The sequence below is a fragment of the Protomyctophum parallelum genome (genome assembly GCF_964188405.1).
Source record: "Protomyctophum parallelum genome assembly, chromosome: 8".
NCBI classification, from domain to species: Eukaryota; Metazoa; Chordata; class Actinopteri; order Myctophiformes; family Myctophidae; genus Protomyctophum; species Protomyctophum parallelum.
The window spans coordinates 24,483,209-24,504,055 of NC_139703.1; the positions used below are offsets into that span (position 1 = coordinate 24,483,209).

Consider the following 20,847-nt stretch of genomic DNA (forward strand, 5'->3'; position numbering starts at 1 on the left):
AACTTGTTACCGCGGCTCAAATATATGTATGATAACATACTGTATACAAAGCTCGCCGCGCGTCACAACCGCTATTCTTTGGCAGATATCCCCTGTACAGTGTCTGAGTGACAACAGTACGCCAGAGTAGTATAAGTGGTTAATGTAACTCCATTACGGGTTAATTTGGTTCCATTTGTACCCTCTCTGAGTTACATAAAGACTGTGTACTACGCCCAGGCCGTAGCGTAACGGTCTGGGCACCGGACTGGTGATCCAGTCGCGGTGTGCCGCGGGTTCGACTCCCGGACCCGACACGGCCTTTACCGCATGTCATCCCCCCATCTCTCTCCCGTTTCCTGTCAGCCTACTTTCTATCCCTTAAAAAATCAATAAAGGCGTAAGCCGCAAAAAAATATCTTAAAAAAAAAAAAAAAAAGACTGTGTACTACTGGAAGGTCAATCACATACTGTATGAGACGACCTGCACCTTGACATCCACGCATGCACGCACGCACACACGCACGCACATACGGACGCACATACGTCAGCACATACGCACGCACATACGTCAGCCATCCACACTGACGAGATGTGCAGAACTGTTCTCTGTCGTCGGTATGTAATTAGCGTGCCGGTCGATGCTGTTAGCCCTGCGGGCGCTGTGTGTGTGTGTGTGTGTGTGTGTGGTATTGATTATGTCCTTCATTGCTTCATTAACGACTAGCCCCACTATAGGGAGGAACATGCAAAGTGCAAAGTTCATGTGGTTAATTAAGTAAAAGTCCGGAATTCAACATTTTGTTTGAGTAAAAGTACAAAAGTATTCGCCTCAAAATGTACCGTATTGTACAGAATATAAGTCGACTCTGGTTATAAGACGACCCCCATTTTTCAAGACTCATTTTATTTGTGGAAAACACATCTGGTTCTTTATAAAGAAAATAAATGTATTTTAAAATGATCATAGAAAGATTTAAATATGTATAGATTAATATGTGTGTAGACTAATACTGGCATTGTCTTTTAGAAATGCATAGGGTACAATAGTAAAGGTAAAGTAACAAAAATAATAAGCTATAGTTTCTTTATGTCTTATACTATATGACAGGTCCCCTTGCTTTAACATGCAGTTCCCGCCTGCCAATGTTGATAGGGGGACAGGTAAAAGTGTGGGACAGCACTTTTACCTGTGTGGGAGTTGTGGCATTATCAGTGCTACACTCTATGCTATGTTGGTTCGAGTTGAATAAAGAAGTAACTTCCCTTCTGTTTGGTTAACTTGGCCAGCTTTTGAACGCGTCCACTCTGTGTGTGGCGCTCGACACTGGTTTCAGCGGTGCAGGGGCCATCCATCGGCACGGATGTGTAATGACATTAAAAAAATCCTAGATCGTGAATATAATACGACCCTGTTTTTTTTAAGATATTTTCATTGGAATAAAACGTTGTCTTATGTCCGGTACTTAAAGTACCTAAAGTTAACCTACCTGTTGTGCAGAATGTCCCTTTCAAAGTTTTCAAACATATTTTAACTTTAGACCGTACCTTGTGAGTTTGGGGGGTATTCAGAGTCGTCGCTGGGCTGGCTGACGATGCTGGACGGTCTCTTGTCTTTCCTGCGGTGACGAGGACGGTGGTGACGATGGACCTGCCTGACCTTGACCCTGTGAGCTGGAGAGAGAGAGAGAGAGAGAGAGAGAGAGAGAGAGAGAGAGAGAGAGATTTGAATGAAAATCCACAGATAATCACCGGTAGGTTGCTTATCAAGATGATCTTATCGACATACTGCATCTGCATGTATGCTGAGCATACTGGCTGCGATCAGGACCCAGGGGATAAACAAGTGACATCTCTACTATATTTATATTACTTAAACTGTTTTTTAAAAGTAGCCAAAATTGGCGATCTACTCATGCGTACACAATGCTTTGGTTGCATGGAGACACATTGTGAGCTTGTAGATCGTCTATTTTTGCTACTATTGTGTGAGGAAGTATAGGGCATTGTATTGTATGGAGATAAGTTATGCACTGATTCAGGTGCTGATGAAAAGCTCTCCTACGGAGGTATCATAATGTTAGGCCCAAACCACATGCAACTAGTCGCAACTCCGTGCAGCAAAACAGTTTTAAGGACATCACATGTCACACCAATGCAATAACTAGTCGCAACTCCTTGCAACAAAACAGTTTTAAGGACATTTCACAGTCACACCAATGTAACTCCTTGCAACAAAACAGTTTTAAGGACATAAGTGATGCATCAGGCTGGCGCCTCTCTAAACGTCTGTCTCTTGTAACTGGCGGGGATGCACTTTTGTTTCAAAACATAATGTTGACATTAGGCTACACTCTGCTACTACCAGACGGTGGAGACGGGAGAGAGAGGGAGGGGCAACTATAGCTGTGTCAGAGCTAGCCAAGTTTGGACATTGAGGGGTTGGAAATCATCCCGGTCGCGTGGTTCATGTAATGCGTGTGTCACTGTGATTAAAGGCCGTAGACTACAATCCGCCATTGGACTGGCCCCATGAAGTGAACGTAGTTGGCGTAAGTCGGCAAAGTGATGACGATTTTGACGTAGGCTGGTGATGTTGCGCAAGAATGTGTTCTTTCATATAAATGGGTATTGTATTGTAAATATGACAGTTGCATGGATGCAAAGTAGTGGTTGATGTCTGGACAGGCATGCTGTTGGTGTTGTGCATGGTGAGATGTGTGCAAACGGTGTGGTTTGGTAGGAGAAGGTGGACAAAGGATGGGGTGTTGCTCTGGCTATTAGTCTGGCAGGATAATAATAATATTATAGTTTTCTTTTTTTTGGGAGGGGGGCTGTCGAGTAATCGATAAATAATCGTCAGAATAATCGATATTTGCTGATGGTCAGATTGTGGCATCCCTCAGGAGACCTGTCACTCACCTTCAAGCTCCTCCTTCTCATAGTGGATGTTGGCTCCGCCCTGATCCACCACCACCTCCTCATCTGCCCTCTGATTGGTGGAGAGACACACACACACACACAAACATTTTTTTTATGTTAGACATTGAGGGAAATTGAGATTCTCTGATGTATTTATTTTTTAAACACTGCTTAGGCTACGCAAAATAATACATTGGTCTCCGGTTGCCGACCGACTCTATTAAATATGCGCGACCCAGATTATTAAAAAGAAAATCAGAATGCGACCGAGTCAGACCAAAAACCTCTTTGATCACTAAAATTATCTTTGGTGAGACCACGTCGGACATCGGTGTTTATTTAATCCGATGTCCCGATGTTTTTACAGGAGGGGGGGAAAGTATTTAATGTTTACTATAGTCCATAGAGAGAGAGCAACTCCTTACTCCTCCATTACTAACCTTTGTCTCAAATTGACCAGCAAAACTACGTATCCAGAGTGTGTGTGTGTCCTTTAGAGTGTGTGTCTTTCCTTGTTCCAAATTGCTTGGAAGTCATGCACATATTGCCAGGCACGTGGCAGCAGCAGCTATTAAGACGGTGAGCCTGTTTATGCATTTCACCCTATAACTTTACCGCATAGGCAATCAAGACCCTTAATTAATGACAGCTGTGACGTCACTGTGTGTAGGGCAGGCTAATCACACTACAGGGAGCAGGGACAACTATTATATTTTACATCCTCAACATTGAGGTGTATACAGTATATATATATATATATATATATATATATATATATATTGAACTTGAACCATTCTAATTATTTAAAAGATGGTAACTCAGGCAAATATTGAAGTTATTAAAAAAGAAGCCTATCCATCATTGCCGTAGGGGGAAAAATAAATAAAAACATTTATTTTGCTTGGCCTTATCAACTAACCGGTAAATCAAATGATAAGCTTATGATTATGAATGATCAATTAATGAATGAATCAATAGCATGACATACCTACTCATGACATAATAATAGTGGCATTGAATCTGAAATGAATGAATCCGCATGTGGCAGCCACAATGGGCACAATGGGACACAGACAGGCAGGTAAAAAACAGGTGCTTTGACAAAGAGTATTGCATACTATAGGTTCCCAACTTGCATCGTTAACCAAGTAGGCCGATGGCCGACGGGCACAGCTGGTCTAGCATCTCAATGTGGTGCGCACAAACACACATTCTCAGCCAATCAAATCATCTCAAACGTGGTACACACAAACACACAAAGATGGGTATGGAGGGGCTAGCGTGCCACTCCAAAATAGAGGGCGGGCAAAAGTTTACCACATAAAATGATACTGTGTACTTATCCAAAAGTATACAGTATGTGTGACCATGACCAATCCACATGAACATTTATGAGTGTACAATAATATTACCAGAAACACAAAGGGAAAAAAAAAACAGTTGAACAGTTGGAGGCTATGCTCCACTGGAGGGGAGTTGTAGATGTGAGGCCAAGCAGTAGCCTGGCCATTTTTATTTTGGGAGGTCTGTTGTTTTTAAGGCCTCCCTGCATGTGCTTCAATGGCACCTGACTGGCCTGTGGAGTGACATCTTACCAATGACCTCGCTCTCTCTGTGTTGTAGAGGTTCCCTAGTGTAACTTCCTCGTGCTCTCCTTGTGTTCCTATTTTTGGTCTTTAAGAATCTTGTGACGGTCTCGTGTAATAACGCTTGATGCCCACAACGAGCGAGATAGATGGCTGTTCTGGTGGCATTCTGCTTCATTTCAATCACTTTTGCCGTCTTCACTGTTCTGCCCTCACTTTTATCTTCAATATGTACTTGTATATGTACTCAGCCAATCAAATCATCACTATGGGGTGATGCGCCAATCACAAGGCAAATGTTTGTTACCAAATATAAAATGTATTCACACATCTGGTACGGCTAAATCAATAAATTATGTCATTCATATATCAACCCAAAAACCCTATAAATAAATAAAAACTAAGCGTTTAATTTTAGTTAGTTTTGTAAACATACTACAATCTCAGTTAGTTATTGTAGTTTTGTATTTAGTTCAGTTTAAAGTTTTAGTTATTTCATTCGTTTGCATTCACTATAATGACTAGTCCTTACCCGTTGGAAAATAGATCAGTGATGGGAGGTAACTGAATTCAATAGTGTGATAAAGACAGACTGCTTTCTCACTTTTCCTCTTGAGCCACACATGTTTAATTGTTTTTCATTTTCTGTTTATCATGACCTCATTTCATACTCAACATGCCCTCCGTATTTAGTCATTATCCAACAGTTTGCTGTTTAACTATGCCGGCTAAGTTAGCAATCAGTTGATCTTGACTTCTACCGTTTTATCTGCATATATCCATTCATTTCATTTCATAATTGGGACAGATAGACAATTGGTTGGTCAAACATACTTTTATTCCTTTCAAAGCCAAACAGTTTTAAGTTATCATTACTATGTTGTCAAACACCCACTACTCACACCATCCTCATTTCCTGGTCAAAGTTAAACAAAAGAGTCACCACTGAATCCACTGCTCCTTTTATAGGTGGAGGATTCAAATTGGGTTGCACCATGTTGCAGGGGTGCATGTGTCTGGCAATACATATTATTTAATATGATTGCAACGAGACGGGTTGTTTAAGACCTGGTTTGTTCATTACTTTGGTATTGACAAATGTACTGTAAATGTTGGGAAATGTTTTCTGTGTTGCTTGTTCACTAGATTTATAAGTGAATGCTTTGGGGAAACCTGTCTCTAGACAGATGGTATGGGCCAATAGTCAGAGGCCTGGGTTTGAGTTAATCTAGTCATTCCATGGTGAGACAGGGGAGGAAAGGGGGAAGATGGCGGAGAACGCTGGTGGGAGCAGGGAGAGCGAGATTCAAATGGATGAAGATACAAGGGGGAATGAAAACAAAAGGAAAAGGTCTAAGGGAAATGGAAACAGCGTGACAAGTGATGAAAATCTGGAAGAAACACACGTATTTGGAATGAAAGCGGTATCAAAAGTGGATGGGATATTCAAGGACCAACACAGTGTGGTAAAGTTTATTGGAAAAGTGGTCGGAGAAGTGAAGTCCATTAGGGTTGCTAGAAGCGGCATTGTGATAGTCGAATGTTTCTCAGAAAGGCAAATGGTGACAGCTATGTCGAGCATTAAGAAGTTCGAGGGGCACAGGATGACATGTTTTGAGATGACAGGAGGATCAAAGCGAGTGGGAGTCATAAGTGGGGTACCATTATCAATGGACATAGAACCATTTATAGATTGTCCAGATGCCGGAATTGACAAAGCTCGAAGAATGCAGCGTTTCAGAGACGGGAAAAAGGAGCCCACCCAGTCTGTCTGTCTAACGTTTTATGGCGAACTGCCTGAAAGAATATATGTGGACTATGTCACATACAAGGTCAGGCCATAAGATGCTTTTGCTGCCAAGAATATGGTCATGCTGCGGCAGTCTGCAGAGCTGTTAAGAAGTGTGGGAGATGTGGTGAGGTGAGCTGTTCTGGGGCCTGTAGCACACAAGAGCCAGAGTGCATGCACTGCAAAGGGAACCACTATGCAGGGGCATCAAAGTGTCCGAGAAGGATAGAGGAAGGAAATGCAAAGAGGAGCAGGGAGAATATGGTAATATCATATGCTCACGCAGTGAAAGGAATGGAGGGAAATTATACAAGGGCAACAAAACACACAATGGAAGAGGAAACAAACAGACATGGGCAAGACATGATATGTATGGACAAAAGAAGGTTTCTCGCATTTATCGCAATGGTAATCAACTGCGCGGTGGAGGTGCAGGGTAAATCCGAAAGAATTAAAATGGTACTGGACGCGGCCGGGAGATTTTTGGACTAGATTAGTGGAGAGGATCTTGATGTTACACTGAGAGAAGGATTTGCACCCACTCAGACCGCTGGGTCTGGGTAGAATGGAGAATATAATTGAAGGGGAGCTAGTCTGGGTTTTGATTTATTTTATTTTATTGTCGATGTAAAGTTTACACCGAAATCCAGTTGGTGGCGGTAATGCACCTATTAAGGTATGCCAACCGCCATTAAACCCAAAAGAAGAAGAAGAAGAAGGGGAGGAAAGGGGCACAATGCTGGAAGCTCTGCCCTAGGACAGTGTTGGGACTAGGAATGTCCAGACTGGATGCTTGAATTTAAAGCATAGCATGTAAGTTTGTTATTTTCATTTTTGGAAGCTATATTTTATTTTTGTGCAAGAAATATTATTTTTGGAACATTATTTTTGGAACTGAATGGAAAATAAATCTTTGGCAATAATAGATAATTTTTTCTGTCATTTTTTTTCTGTCATTTTTCTGTGCACCTAGCCCTCATCAACGGACTCATTTACAAATAGGCAACCAACTGTGCTGTAACTGCGTATGTCGTACCCGGAAACAAAGATGTGTGTATATAGAGTGCCGCCAATGAAGTATTGTACAGTGACTAAAGTCTATGCAATGTGTATCTTATACTATTACTAAAAAACAATCTAAAATAAAGTGATTTAAGATCATCATAGCTGGGCTGTTGAATTCATGTGGGCAGTATTCTCGCGATATTGTGCTTTTATTGTGCGTATTGAGAAATTACCCCAGGTGAAGGAGTTTAACTACCTCAAGGTCTTGTTCACAAGTGAGGGGAGAACGGAGGAGGAGATCAGCCAGAGAATCAAGAGCGGCAGGGGGCGGTATTGCAGTCGCTGTACCGCACCGTTGTGACGAAAAGAGAGCTGAGCCAGAAGGAAAACCTCTCTGCTTGCCAAGCAATCTTCGTTCCTACTCTCACTCTCACCCATGGTCATGAAGTGTGGGTCATGACCAAAGAACAAGGTTGTGGATGCACGTGAAACGTTATAGCAGGATGACCTTGCCTGGAAACCACATGTATCAACTGTGGCCAGGCAAGTGGCAACCGCTACTAATCAATGGGTGCACAAATAGTGTCATAGTAGAGCCGTGCGTTTATGGGACAGTTGTCATCAATATCTGTGATTTATCCAGTTCAATATAGACTAATACAGAGCTGTTCCCCAATCAATGGGCCGGGACAGTTCATCTCATCATGACAGTTTGATTTTGACAGCAATGATTGGTGTAGTTTTATTCCTATTTTAGTCATCTGAAATGTATTCGTTTTAGTCTAGTCAACCAAACATAAAATCCATCCATTCATCTTCAACCGCTGATCCGTAGTCGGGTCGCGACATGCGACACACATGCATGTGTGTGTGCGTGCGCTCTGCAGCAGTACTGCAGACCTTAAATCACAGGCATAAACCAATCAAGGTGTGTCTGACATCCACAGACTTGGCACAAGGCCAGCCTGTCAGCATTCTTCACAGCTGTGTGCGCATGTTTGTTCGTGTGTGCGTGCGTGCCTGCGTGTGTGCCAGCGTGAGTGTGTCTGCACGTGTGTGTACGTGTCACAGAAGCTGGTCTGGGTAAGATCAAATCAGATTGAACTCCACACTCAGCCATTTATTGACTCGCTTCCAAGAAGCACTTTAGAACCTGTCTGTCTGTCTGTCTGTCTGTCTGTCTGTGCATGCGTGCGCGAGTCCGTGTGTGTGCTAACGGGACAGCAACTAATACTATCCCTCTGAAGTAGGAAAGGTTCTTCTCTTAACTAATGTAAGACCTGGTTCTAAATCTGAAATGACACAGATGCTTTCCCGTTACTCCTGGGGTCATTTCCAAATCCACTCTGATATAACCAGTTAATTTCACTTCTGTCTGGCTTTTAAAGTAGTTTTAGCTGCAGTACCACAATGTCCTGAGGTGGTGGGGTTGCTGATATGCAAATTATTTAATCTTCAAGTCATTATAATACTGCTATAGATAAACCCAGGCTTGTTTCCATTCCATGCCAGCTTGGAAAATAAACAAAGTGTAAATGCAAACTTGGAACTGAAGAATGAAGGAATGATACAAAGTACAGTAGGGTGATACAGATGACATCATTCATATGACCAAATCAGTTGAGCTGTTCCTGAGAGCACATACCTATGTACATACTACTATTACTACTACTAACAATAATAAGTGTGTGTGTGTGTGTGTGTGTGTGTGTGTGTGTGTGTGTGTGTGTGTGTGTGTGTGTGTGTGTGTGTGTGTGTGTGTGTGTGTGTGTGTGTGTGTGTGTGTGTGTGCGGCAGCGCAGCATTCACTGACAGGCTTGTCATCTTGTGTTTAGCTGCTTTGCCCCTGTTTCCTGGCAACCCCCCCCCCCCCCCCCCCCCCCGCCCCCCCTCTCTGGGTCCTATATGGCCTTCATGTCACTGTCACTTGGGACGGTGCTGTTACAGTGTCACTGACTGTATAATGGATTTTTTTCCACACAGCTTAGTCACCCCCCCCCCACGTGGTGTGTGTGTGTGTGTGTGTGTGTGTGTGTGTGTGTGTGTGTGTGTGTGTGTGTGTGTGTGTGTGTGTGTGTGTGTGTGTGTGTGTGTGTGTGTGTGTGTGTGTGTGTGTGTGTGTGTGTGTGTGTGTGTGTGTGTGTGTGTGTGTGACCTTGGGTTTGGTGTCCTTCACACTCCGCTCACCATTGTCGCCTAATAAAACACTCGAGGCCTCAACGTCCCCGACTAAGAAGGAATCTGATTGGCCAAATATGTCGAGGTCCCCGACTACCAATGAATCTGATTGGCCAGATGTTGCCTGTAGTAGTCGACCGGTAGTAGTCCAATCATGTTTGAAAATAGCTGATCTACAAGTTCACAAAGAGTCTACTCATCGAGAAAAAGAAAATAAATTAACATTTTTAACACTTCTGTTACGTCAATACATTTTATTTAGCTTAATTATACAAATTAACTTAAGTAATTAACATGGTCTCCTCACGTATTAGAAGGACAATATTAGTCACCAGAACCGGCTGTTTTCAATGACTCCATCATGGTTAAAATGGAGCCTGACACAGGCTTGTAGCCGAAACGTGTTGGACCATTTTAATGATCTTTGCCATGCCATACAATAAAGGCTTTTTTCACGAGAATGGAACAGAGTGCCTTGGACCCCTTTTTTATCTTTTCATGGTTAAAAGGTTTGAAGTTACAATGGGTTTATATAGGAAGGGGGCATGTCTGATAAAATAATGAATATCAAATATCTAAATACTGAATCAAGCAACTTAAAAACTGCCTGGTGTGAAACACAAAAGCGATTTAGATCAGGTTGCTGTGTTCAGACTGAGACGGATCTCCTGAAAATGTTGAAACCACCTCTGAATGTGTCTCAAGTCGCATTTGTAAAAATTGCATTCCATGTGACTTGTTTGTGTTTAGACTTATTTAAAATGAGGGCAACAGCTCCAACAGAGTGCTCCAGACTTCCCTCTCCAGAGCAACATTAGTGACTTCCTCCTGGGGGATCCCGAGGCGTTCCAAGGCCAGTGAGTCAATGTGTTTCCTCCAACTGCGCCTTGGTCTGCCCCGGGGTCTCCTCCCAGTGGGACGTGCGTCGAGGACCTCCCTAGGGAGACACCCGAGAGGCATCCTAACCAGATGCCCGAACCACCTAAGCTGGCTCCTTTCCAGGCCTGGTTTGCCTGGTGGGTGGTGATGGGTGGTGATCCACCTGAACTGAAGCTGCACCCACAGCTGTGGTTGTATGATAAAGAGGGAGGGGTTAGGGGAGGGGAAGATTGTGATGTCACTATATCACTGTTTCTTTTCTTCATTGGCACGTTTGACTGTCAAGGTTTCAGCCTCCAGGAAGAAACCCTAAATACAAAGGGAAGACATCATTGCACATAACAACCACACCAAGGTGTCTATACTGTCTGGAAAAAAAATAAACAAATCAAATTCCAATCTGGATGTGGCACAGATTTGGCTGCCAGTGTAAATGGATTTGGCTGCCAGTGTAAATGTAGCCTAACATTTCAAACAACTTGCATCATTCCTATGAGTGACAGGCCAGTGAGTAACATTTCAAAACGTTTCCAAAAGGCCCCAACGTGATATTCCCGAAGGAGTTGAACAGTTCTTGTAAAACAGTGGTTCCAAAAGTGGGGTCCGGGGACCCCCAGGGGTCCTTGAGGGAGTTCCAGGGGGTCCCCAGCTAAATGATAGTTTGGAACCAAATGGACCCTTATGGGTCTGTAACTCTGAGAGTGTACAAATGGACACTAACGGGTCCATTTGGTTCCATTCGTACACTCTCAGAGTTACCATTGATTTTACAATATGAATCGGGGGTCCCAGAGATAGAAATTACATTAAATGGGGGTCTGTAGACTAATATGCATGTCAAACTTGGGGGTCCTTGAAATTAAACAGGTTGAGAATGACATCTAGAGCCGTAAAAGCCCCTGGTCCCTGGCATATCTTTTTCAAATAGGGGTCATCAGTGTCAATTTGGGAGACATGAAAGGTTTGGGAACCACTGTACTAGATGGAGCGAGAGGGAGAAGAATGCATAATCCTCTCTGTCGGCTGGAAACCATTATGTCCAAAACTGATACTTTTCAGGATGCAAATTCAAAAATAGCAGAAGTAGCAGATCTACAAACACAACTTCGCGCTGCGTTTCAAGCTTGTAGATCTGCTGCTTTTGATGCTTCTGTGTGACACTGCGGTGTGACACAGATAATATGGAGATAAGAGGGTTTTCTGCCCGGCGATATAACACATAACCGGGCTCTCTCCTAATCATGGACATGGAGTCGCTAATTATAGGATGGTTCCTTTTGGACGAGCCTTTTTTCTGGAGTTGCTGTCAGAACCATGTGTGTCTGGTCTGCCGTGGTGGAAAGTAGCCTACATTTACTTCAGTACTTCATTACTGTAGCCTACTCCACTACATCTCGGATCCAAATATTGTAGGCTACTTTTACTCCACTACATTTATTTGAAAATGTACAGTAGTTACTTTGTAGATTTTGATTATTATTACAAAACATAGATTAAACACTGCAGCCGTATACATATCGGCCATTTTAAAATACAAGTTCACAATGTGACACATTGTGAACTGGCTATTTGCCAATACTTTTGTACTTTTACTGAAGTATATTTTGAATTCCGGACTTTTACTTAATATACTTTTTGTAACCCATTTTTCTCCCTCTGCCAACCTGGGGAGAGCAACGGACTGAACTCATGCTTCATTCAATGCATGAGGAGTCCAAGCCGCTTCTTTTCACCTGACAAGAGGGAGTTTCCCCGGTTGGACACAGCACGTGGAAGGAACACGTTATCCCAACCACTTCCTTTCCCCTCCATCAGCCGCCCCAGCTGTGCCCCACCCTCTGGAGGGTGGGTGAGGCGATGGATCTGGACTCTGATGAGTGGAGCTGTCACTTCCAGACCGTCCGAGGATCTGTTTTTATTTCATCGCCTAAAACTATGACGGAATTTTTTCGTCGACTATCGCTTTACACTGAGGAAAACTAAAACAAAACAAAATTAAAACTAAGCCATGATGTCCTAAAACTATGACTTTAATATACTGATAATTTGGTCAACAAATAAAAACTAGACTAAAATGTCAGGGAGGGACTAGTTGAGAAGAGAACCACTCCAGGACAGCGGTTATTTTGTCGACTAGGCGGTCTCTCAAGCAAACGGCAAAATCAAATATCCGTTCAGACGGCAACGGCGCTATCGGGGGTTGAAACCGCAACAAAGTGCAGAAGGAGTGAGTGCATTCTCCGGCAGCCAGACCGTGCCGGCACGTGCTGCGGCACTGTTTCCTCCACTGCCGGTCCAGACGCGGCAACTGCTGATAACCACCTCGGCTGTGTTTCCTCTGCGCTACAGACATGTGTGGCTGGTTAAAACTCACGACATGCGTTGCCGGTTAAGACACATACGTGGCCGGTTAAAACTCGCCCGTGGCTCTCAACATGCGTTGCTGGTTAAAACTCACCCATGGCTTCCCTTTTGAGGTTAGGGTTAGGGGCAGGATATCAGCGTGGCTGTTAAAACTCACCCATGGCTTCCCTGTGAGGTTAGCATTGGGTTTGTGGTAGGGTGTCGGACAAATGCGGAAACACTGCCGCGGCTGCTATCGACAGACACGAGTCTGACGGTGCTTCCGGAGAATGCACTCGCTCTCCCTCACAAAGTGAGGCAGAGAGATTTCCAGAGTGGAAATCTCCGTGTGATGTCATAGCTCTGTTTTCGTCAGCTGACGTAAACAATCGCCATGTGGCGTTCGTTCCCGGTCTTGCCCCAAAGCATGCAGTAGCCTAATCCTGGTGTCTATACTGCCTCCCAAATAAGAATAAGAATAATCTTATCTAAAGTTCCTCTGGAGAGGGAAGTCTGGAGCTCTCTGTTGGAGCTGTTTCCCCCGTGACCCGACTACGGATAAGCGGTTGAAGATGGATTGGATGGATGGATGGATGGATGGACATTATATTATTGTTGAAACAAGACAAATTCTCTTGACTCGGGGGACAAACTCGCCACGGCGTTTACAGATCAAATCTGTGATAAATCCTATTGTGTTAAAGGGTAAGACCACTTTTTCAGAGGTTTGGGTTCTTTTCTTACCTTATTATGGGCAAACTAGTCCATTCCATGAGTTATTTCGCTCCGTTGTGTTGTTTATTAGCAATTTAAGAAATAAATAAATAAAAAAGTTGCTCATTGACTTCCATTGTAACGGGGAAACGGCTCTCAAAGTCACTCTTTTAGCACAAACCAACACAACATGCGTTGCCGGTTAAGACACATACGTGGCCGGTTAAAACTCGCCCGTGGCTCTCAACATGCGTTGCTGGTTAAAACTCACCCATGGCTTCCCTTTTGAGGTTAGGGTTAGGGGCAGGATATCAGCGTGGCTGTTAAAACTCACCCATGGCTTCCCTGTGAGGTTAGCATTGGGTTTGTGGTAGGGTGTCGGACAAATGCGGAAACACTGCCGCGGCTGCTATCGACAGACACGAGTCTGACGGTGCTTCCGGAGAATGCACTCGCTCTCCCTCACAAAGTGAGGCAGAGAGATTTCCAGAGTGGAAATCTCCGTGTGATGTCATAGCTCTGTTTTCGTCAGCTGACGTAAACAATCGCCATGTGGCGTTCGTTCCCGGTCTTGCCCCAAAGCATGCAGTAGCCTAATCCTGGTGTCTATACTGCCTCCCAAATAAGAATAAGAATAATCTTATCTAAAGTTCCTCTGGAGAGGGAAGTCTGGAGCTCTCTGTTGGAGCTGTTTCCCCCGTGACCCGACTACGGATAAGCGGTTGAAGATGGATTGGATGGATGGATGGATGGATGGACATTATATTATTGTTGAAACAAGACAAATTCTCTTGACTCGGGGGACAAACTCGCCACGGCGTTTACAGATCAAATCTGTGATAAATCCTATTGTGTTAAAGGGTAAGACCACTTTTTCAGAGGTTTGGGTTCTTTTCTTACCTTATTATGGGCAAACTAGTCCATTCCATGAGTTATTTCGCTCCGTTGTGTTGTTTATTAGCAATTTAAGAAATAAATAAATAAAAAAGTTGCTCATTGACTTCCATTGTAACGGGGAAACGGCTCTCAAAGTCACTCTTTTAGCACAAACCAACACAACAAAAGCAGATTCTGACAGTTTATGACATCAGGAAAACTCATGCGGTTTTATTTTCGTCTTTTAAGACAAATAATATTTTATAAAGTTACTAATTTAGTCGGAGATAGACTGAAGCAGTACTTTGGCGTCCCCAACTCTCGCGGGGACATCTTGCAAGGTTTCGTTTGTAAGTCACGCTGTTTGAGATGCACCCAGCTGCAGCCTCGCATACGAGCAGTCCCAGACACAGAAACTTCTTCTAAAGTGTCTTCTAAAGTGTTTCCCTCAAACACGTCCATTGTGTATGTTTTTAGTGACAAGCGGACAACATCAAATCCATTTGTTTACATCCCCGTCGTGGCTCAACAGCATTCCAATAATACGCTTCAGGAGTGGGTGTACAGTTTTGGTCCAATCAGATTGTTTTTTTACTCAACGCGAACAGCAGTGATTCAGTCGTGGTAGGCATGCCTACCGGATCTACTTTTCACACAAATTAGTCAAAACAAGACAAAATTGACATTTTTTATTAAAAATAAAACCGCATGAGTTTTCCTGATGTCATAAACTGTCAGAATCATTCAACTTTTTTATTTATTTTGTATTTCTTAAATTGCTAATAAACAACACAACGGAATGGAATGGACTAGTTTGCCCATAATAAGGTAAGAAATCAACCCAAACCTCTCAAAAAGTGGTCTTACCCTTTAAGTATCGATTTGCAATGCAAATAATTGGTATCCAAACGTTTTGCAAAGGCAAATAATCGATTGCATGATTATTAGCTAGCTATCGCCAGCTTTCTGTGTCTGTGTACCACGGAATTGAGGATACAAATCACACCTGTGTGAAGTGAGGGGAGAACATATCATTATACATCATCATACATCTTCTCATGAACAACTGAATGTATGTGATTAATCAGCCGATTTGCTCATCTACATATGACGTAAGTTTTCCCTTCATTGTCAATTGTCAATGGCATTTAATGTTTGTGTTGCCACAAATTTACGTCTTATTTGGCTGACATTTCACCTAATTTCTCCTTTCATTGTCAATGGCAAATATTGAGATGTGTGGGGACAACATTTGCATCATATTTGGCGGACATTTGACCTAATTTCTCCTTTCACTGAACTGCATTGAACTGAATGTATTTGATTGGTTGACTGGATGTCTCTGTGACGGACGGTTCACCCACCTAAGCTTAACCTGTTCCAAAACTACAAGGATGGTGTCAAGGTCATCGGAGGGTATATGAGGGTATCCTATATGTTATCCACAATAGGCGCTGATCTATTTTTATACTTTGTAGACCATGTTTTATGCCCCCCCCCCCCCCCAAAAAAAACAAAACAAAGAAAAGGGCAGATATAGCATACTATGCATGCCCTGATGCAAGCAGCACCCATATAGCATATGGGCTTCGAAAGCAGTCTCCTATATAGCCTTAGCCTATTTATATGTTGTGAACATGCAGAGTGAATATGCATTTCTAAATGATCTCCATGTACAGTAATACAGTCAACATTTAGCCTATGTGACATGCTTCAGGTCATATTGAATACAGTCAGCCTACGTTGTTCTCGCTTACTGTACAGTAACTCGCTCTGGATTAAGAGCGTCTGCTAAATGCCTATAACTGTAAATTGTATGTGTGTTTGATAAATGCTTTCGATCGGAGCAGCCTGGATCGGAGGAACACATGCATGATGATGTGATCTATAATCATCACTAGGCTTTAGGATAGTGTGTCATTTGTCTCATCATCAGTCGGTGGCAGTGCCTATGAAGGTTTAGACTCTCGTAGATGAATTTTATCGATTCTGACATTGTGTCAGAATTGATGAAATATACATCCACGAGTGTGAGAATCGATAAAATACATCTATGACAGTCTAAATCTTATGCTAGTCAGCTGTGCGCGACACGTGCTGCACTGAGACGACAATATCAACAACAATGCTCAGCTGCAGCATGCACATAGCTAGAATATGATGACGAGACCCACTCCCTGCACCATAAATGATCCATATGGAACTGATGTGATTGGACCACAACAGTAGGCTTTACGTTATTATTCCTATATGAGGCTGGCACAGGCTGCATGGGGGATATTTCGGAACACGTAATTAAATCCATCATCGCTTCATTCACATCGATTCTTGTGCAGCTATATAGAGCTGGACAGTGTGCACTGTGGCTGCAGTTACAGAGAGATGCATATCCCTCGGGCGCTTCTGTTCATCAATATAGACAATAAATAACAAATACAGCCCATGACGTCCATCCAAATAAGCACTGATTTATTTACGACTTCAGATCACCTGAGCTTATTAATCCCGCAGCCTGTAATGTAATGTAATGTATAATGTACCTAATGTAATGTATAATGTAATGTATAATGTAATGTAATATTATCCTCCTGATCCTCATCATACTGAGATGAGATCTGCTAGCTCAGTGGTCCGGGGACCACCAGTGGTCCTTGAGGGGATTCCAGGTGCTCCGCAGTTAAACTTAAATGATGGAGAGTTGTAATGGTAACCAAATGGACCCTTTAATATATATATATATATATATATATATATATATATATATATATATATATATATATATATATATATATATATATATATATATATATATAAATATAAATATAAATATATATATATATATATATATATAATATATATATGTTTAACTCCTGAGAGTGTACTGTACAACAATGAAACCAAATGTACCCTTATAGATCTTTAACTCTTGAGAGTGTGAAATGAAACCAAATGGGTCAACTTGGTTTCAATTTACACTCTCAAGAGTTAAATTATTGTTAAACATCTGCATTAGGCCTACTTAAATTACAAGAAGTCTACACAATTAGAGCACGTAGAAGAATTGTTGTTGTGATCAACGTTTGCCTGTTTATATCTCTCCTAATGGTAGCCTATACCAACATAAATAGGCCTACAGCATGGAATTATGGACAAAATCTCATCCGACAACAACAACATATTCTTTAGTTTTGGGTCTGAGAGGCTAAATGTCATCAAAAAAATGGTGGTCCGCGCCGCGGCTCAAATGCTGAATAAGGTAGATGTGAAAATGGGTGAAAACCACTGCTGAATGATCATGGCTGAATGAGTTGATTAGCCTACCTGGTAACTCAACATATCGTCCACCCCGGCTGGCATCATGACCGTCCGGGGACAGAGTCCAGGGGCTCGGGCTGATAGTCTCCCGGACCCCCGGGGTTCAGCTGGTTGTGACTGTGGTCCAAGTCTCTCCAGCAGCGGCTATTGTGACTGAGTGATCCGAGGATGCGATGCGATGGAGCGGCTCAACAGAAGCTCCTGTCATCGGTCGATTGTTCTTCTCCACACATGCTGATGGTTGCCATAGAGGCGATAACTGACAAAAATATAACGGTCAGTTTTTTCCACATTCTATGTTGGCTGTTTTCTCCCGACTCCCGAGGCGAGGCGAGGCGCGTGCATGTGTCCTCTGCTGTCTGCAGCCAGCCAGGCAGGAGGATGCACAAGCACATGCACACAGCGTCACGCTGATTTTCTGGCCAATCACTGCGCAGACAGCAGTCTGCTTGCTGTTGAAGACTTTTCTCTTCGCAGATGAGGCTGGACTGTTGAAGCAGCAGGCAGCTGTGCAGTTCCAGTCAGACGGTGGTGGAAAAAGTAAACTTAAAGGTTTTTTAAAGAAAGTTTAAAGAAATTAAACTTTAGTTTTTTTCAACCAAGGTTCATGTTTTAGGTTGTTATTAGAGAAACTAAAAGATGAGTGTTCTTTTTTTTTCATTTGCTGCTTTCTTTCGTTTTAGGGATTTTAGCTGTTTTTGACAGGGGGGCGGGGGCATTCGAGCATGGGGCTAAATATGTATTTTTTTACAACATTTTATAGTGATTTATTTTTTAATTATTTACTATAGTCCTAATAAACCCCTGGAAATTTCATCTGACCACAAAACATCACGAGATCTACTGAATGTGTCAAACTGACATTGAGCCTATGACACACAGTGTGGCTTCCCCCCACTAGGCTACCTTCACATTCAGTAGATCTTGTGATTTATTTGTGGCCAGATGTAATTTCCTGGGGTTTATTAGGGCTATAGTAAATAATAAAAAAATAAATCTCCATAATATTTTGTAAAAAAAATACATATTTAGCACCATGCTCGAATGCCCCCGCCCCCCTGTACAAAACAGCTAAAATCCCTAAAACAAAAGAAAGCAGCAAATGGAAAAAAAAATAACACTCATCTTTTACTTTCTCTAATAACAACCTAATACATGAACCTTGGTTGAAAAAAACTAAAGTTGTCCTTTAAGTAAAAGTATGCATAGCAAGTAAAAGCCCAAAATAAAAAAAACAGTAGGCCTACAAAAGTAGCCTATTGGCCAAAATGTAGACCACTTAAAGTACCAACATTAGACAGTAAGCCTATGCAGAATGTCCGATTTCACGTTTTCAAATGTTTGTACAAGCTCTACGAGCTTAATGTATATCTATTTCAAATGACCGAAATGTGTAGGCCTATAGTGCTGTGAAGTTGTTAATGTAGCCACCATATTGTAGGCCTACCTATGTTTTGTAATAATCAAAATCTACAAAGTACACCACTGCTGTCTGCTGTTCAGTTCCACATTTTCAACACTTTTCAGGCATCCCACAAATTGAGACCCTGTCCCACATTGTGACTGGCAGGCATCAGAGTTCAAATTTTGAACTTTCAAATGCCCTAATAAATCAGTTAGTCCCTAATAGTCAATTTTCTGTTGTAAAGCTTTAAAACTGATTCCCTATGTATTTGATGTATTGCATGCATGTGTTGTCCTTGCTTATTGTAAATCACTTTGGATTAAGAGGGTCAAAATGCCTACATTGTAAATTGTTACAATTAAATAACATGAGAAAACATATGGGCAACTGGCAGCCACATGCGGCCCCCACACCTTCACTTATGTCAAGTTATGTGGCCCTATATATCCGAATATTGATATTACTGATTTCAGCTGTTACAATTCCACTTTAATTCCGCTTTAATTACTTCAGTTTAAATTAGTAGGTTAATGAGTAGTATTCAAATGTTATGTCCAATGTATTTGTATTTAGTCAATACTTTCCGTGTTTGTCACATATTTTATCGTTATAGATCTGTGGTGGATATTTAATACATCAATGAATTCCTGGAATTTCTCTTTGGTATGTTCCCATATCCCCAATATTTCATGCAGAAATGTAATGTAGGCCTAATATATGTTGGTATGAATATATGAATATGTTGGTTTTAGTCAGCATTTGTGCAGGGCTGTCTGTTCCCATATGCTCTTGTAGGCCTATATGTTTGCATAAGATGGTGCAAACCACTTTCCCATGACAATCCTTTTGGTTTGTAGATAGAACTTATACCTTATAAAGGCAGGAATGCGTCCCTTGACACTTACTGCTGCCTGGTGGAAAGAGACGTATATGCAGCTCTCAACAAGAGACAAGAACAGATAATCCACAACAATATGACAAAAGCTGAAAGAGAGGCCCTTAAGGATCTAAAAAATGACACCACAATCATCAAGGTTCAAGGTTATCTTTATTTGTCTCCCTTGGGAGAAATTTGTCTTGGAGACAGAGTCACAGCTGCATACAAATAACAGACATGTTCACATACGAAAAGGAAAAAACAGCATAAAACACCCACATACACAAAACAGAGATATTGCACACATTCCCTTGATAAAGTGCAACTATAGTCATTAATGTGCATTTGGCAATCCCTGATTGAGCATTTTAGTTGACAGGGGAACAAAAGAGTGTTTAAATCTATTATATACACATCGTGGAGTTCTATACCTCCTACCGGATGGCACCAGCTTGTACTCTTGGTACAGTACATGCAAGGGGTCAGATACAATATTCCGAGCCTGTCTCACCACTGCTTGTTCAAAGATGGCCTGGGGAGTGATGGGTGGGGTGGACATGCCCATGATCTTCCCAGCCATGTTTGCTAGCCTATTTACTTGAGACTTGTATTTCACAGTTAGATTGCCAAACCAGTTGGATATACTGTATCTTAGGATTGACTCTATACTAGCTCTGTAAAAGGTCAACATGATATTTCTACTGACTCCAAAAAGCCTAAGTCTTCTGAGAAAGTGTAGACGTTGGTGTATCTTAGAACACAGTGTTGTAACATGGGTGTGCCAGCTCAGGTCCTCATCGATCTGTACTCCCAGATATTTATATGAGGGGACCTGTTTGATGTTATGGTCATGGACACTAATTACACTGTGGTCTCCTATGGACCTGGGGTCCACTATGACCTCCTCTGTTTTGTTTACATTTATTTTCAGATGGTGTAGATCACACCACTCTATAAACTTGTCTACTCCCTCTGTATG

The 20,847-nt window shown here is 42.2% G+C and overlaps 1 protein-coding gene across 1 annotated transcript in view; it reads right to left on the reverse strand.

The window, feature by feature from the left end:
- The window catches only part of LOC310862964 (electroneutral sodium bicarbonate exchanger 1-like), a gene marked incomplete at its 3' end in the record, with an annotated part of 44,856 nt that extends 27,137 nt beyond the window's left edge, over positions 1-17,719 (reverse strand). The window contains exons 1-3 of the mRNA XM_083771086.1: positions 17,593-17,719; positions 2,902-2,971; positions 1,528-1,653 (exon numbers count right to left, since the gene is read on the reverse strand). Coding sequence (XP_083627212.1) covers positions 1,528-1,653; positions 2,902-2,971; positions 17,593-17,631 — 235 coding nt within the window. The 5' untranslated portion in view covers positions 17,632-17,719. The remainder of the gene's footprint in view (positions 1-1,527; positions 1,654-2,901; positions 2,972-17,592) is intronic.
- Between the last annotated feature and the right edge of the window lie 3,128 nt (positions 17,720-20,847).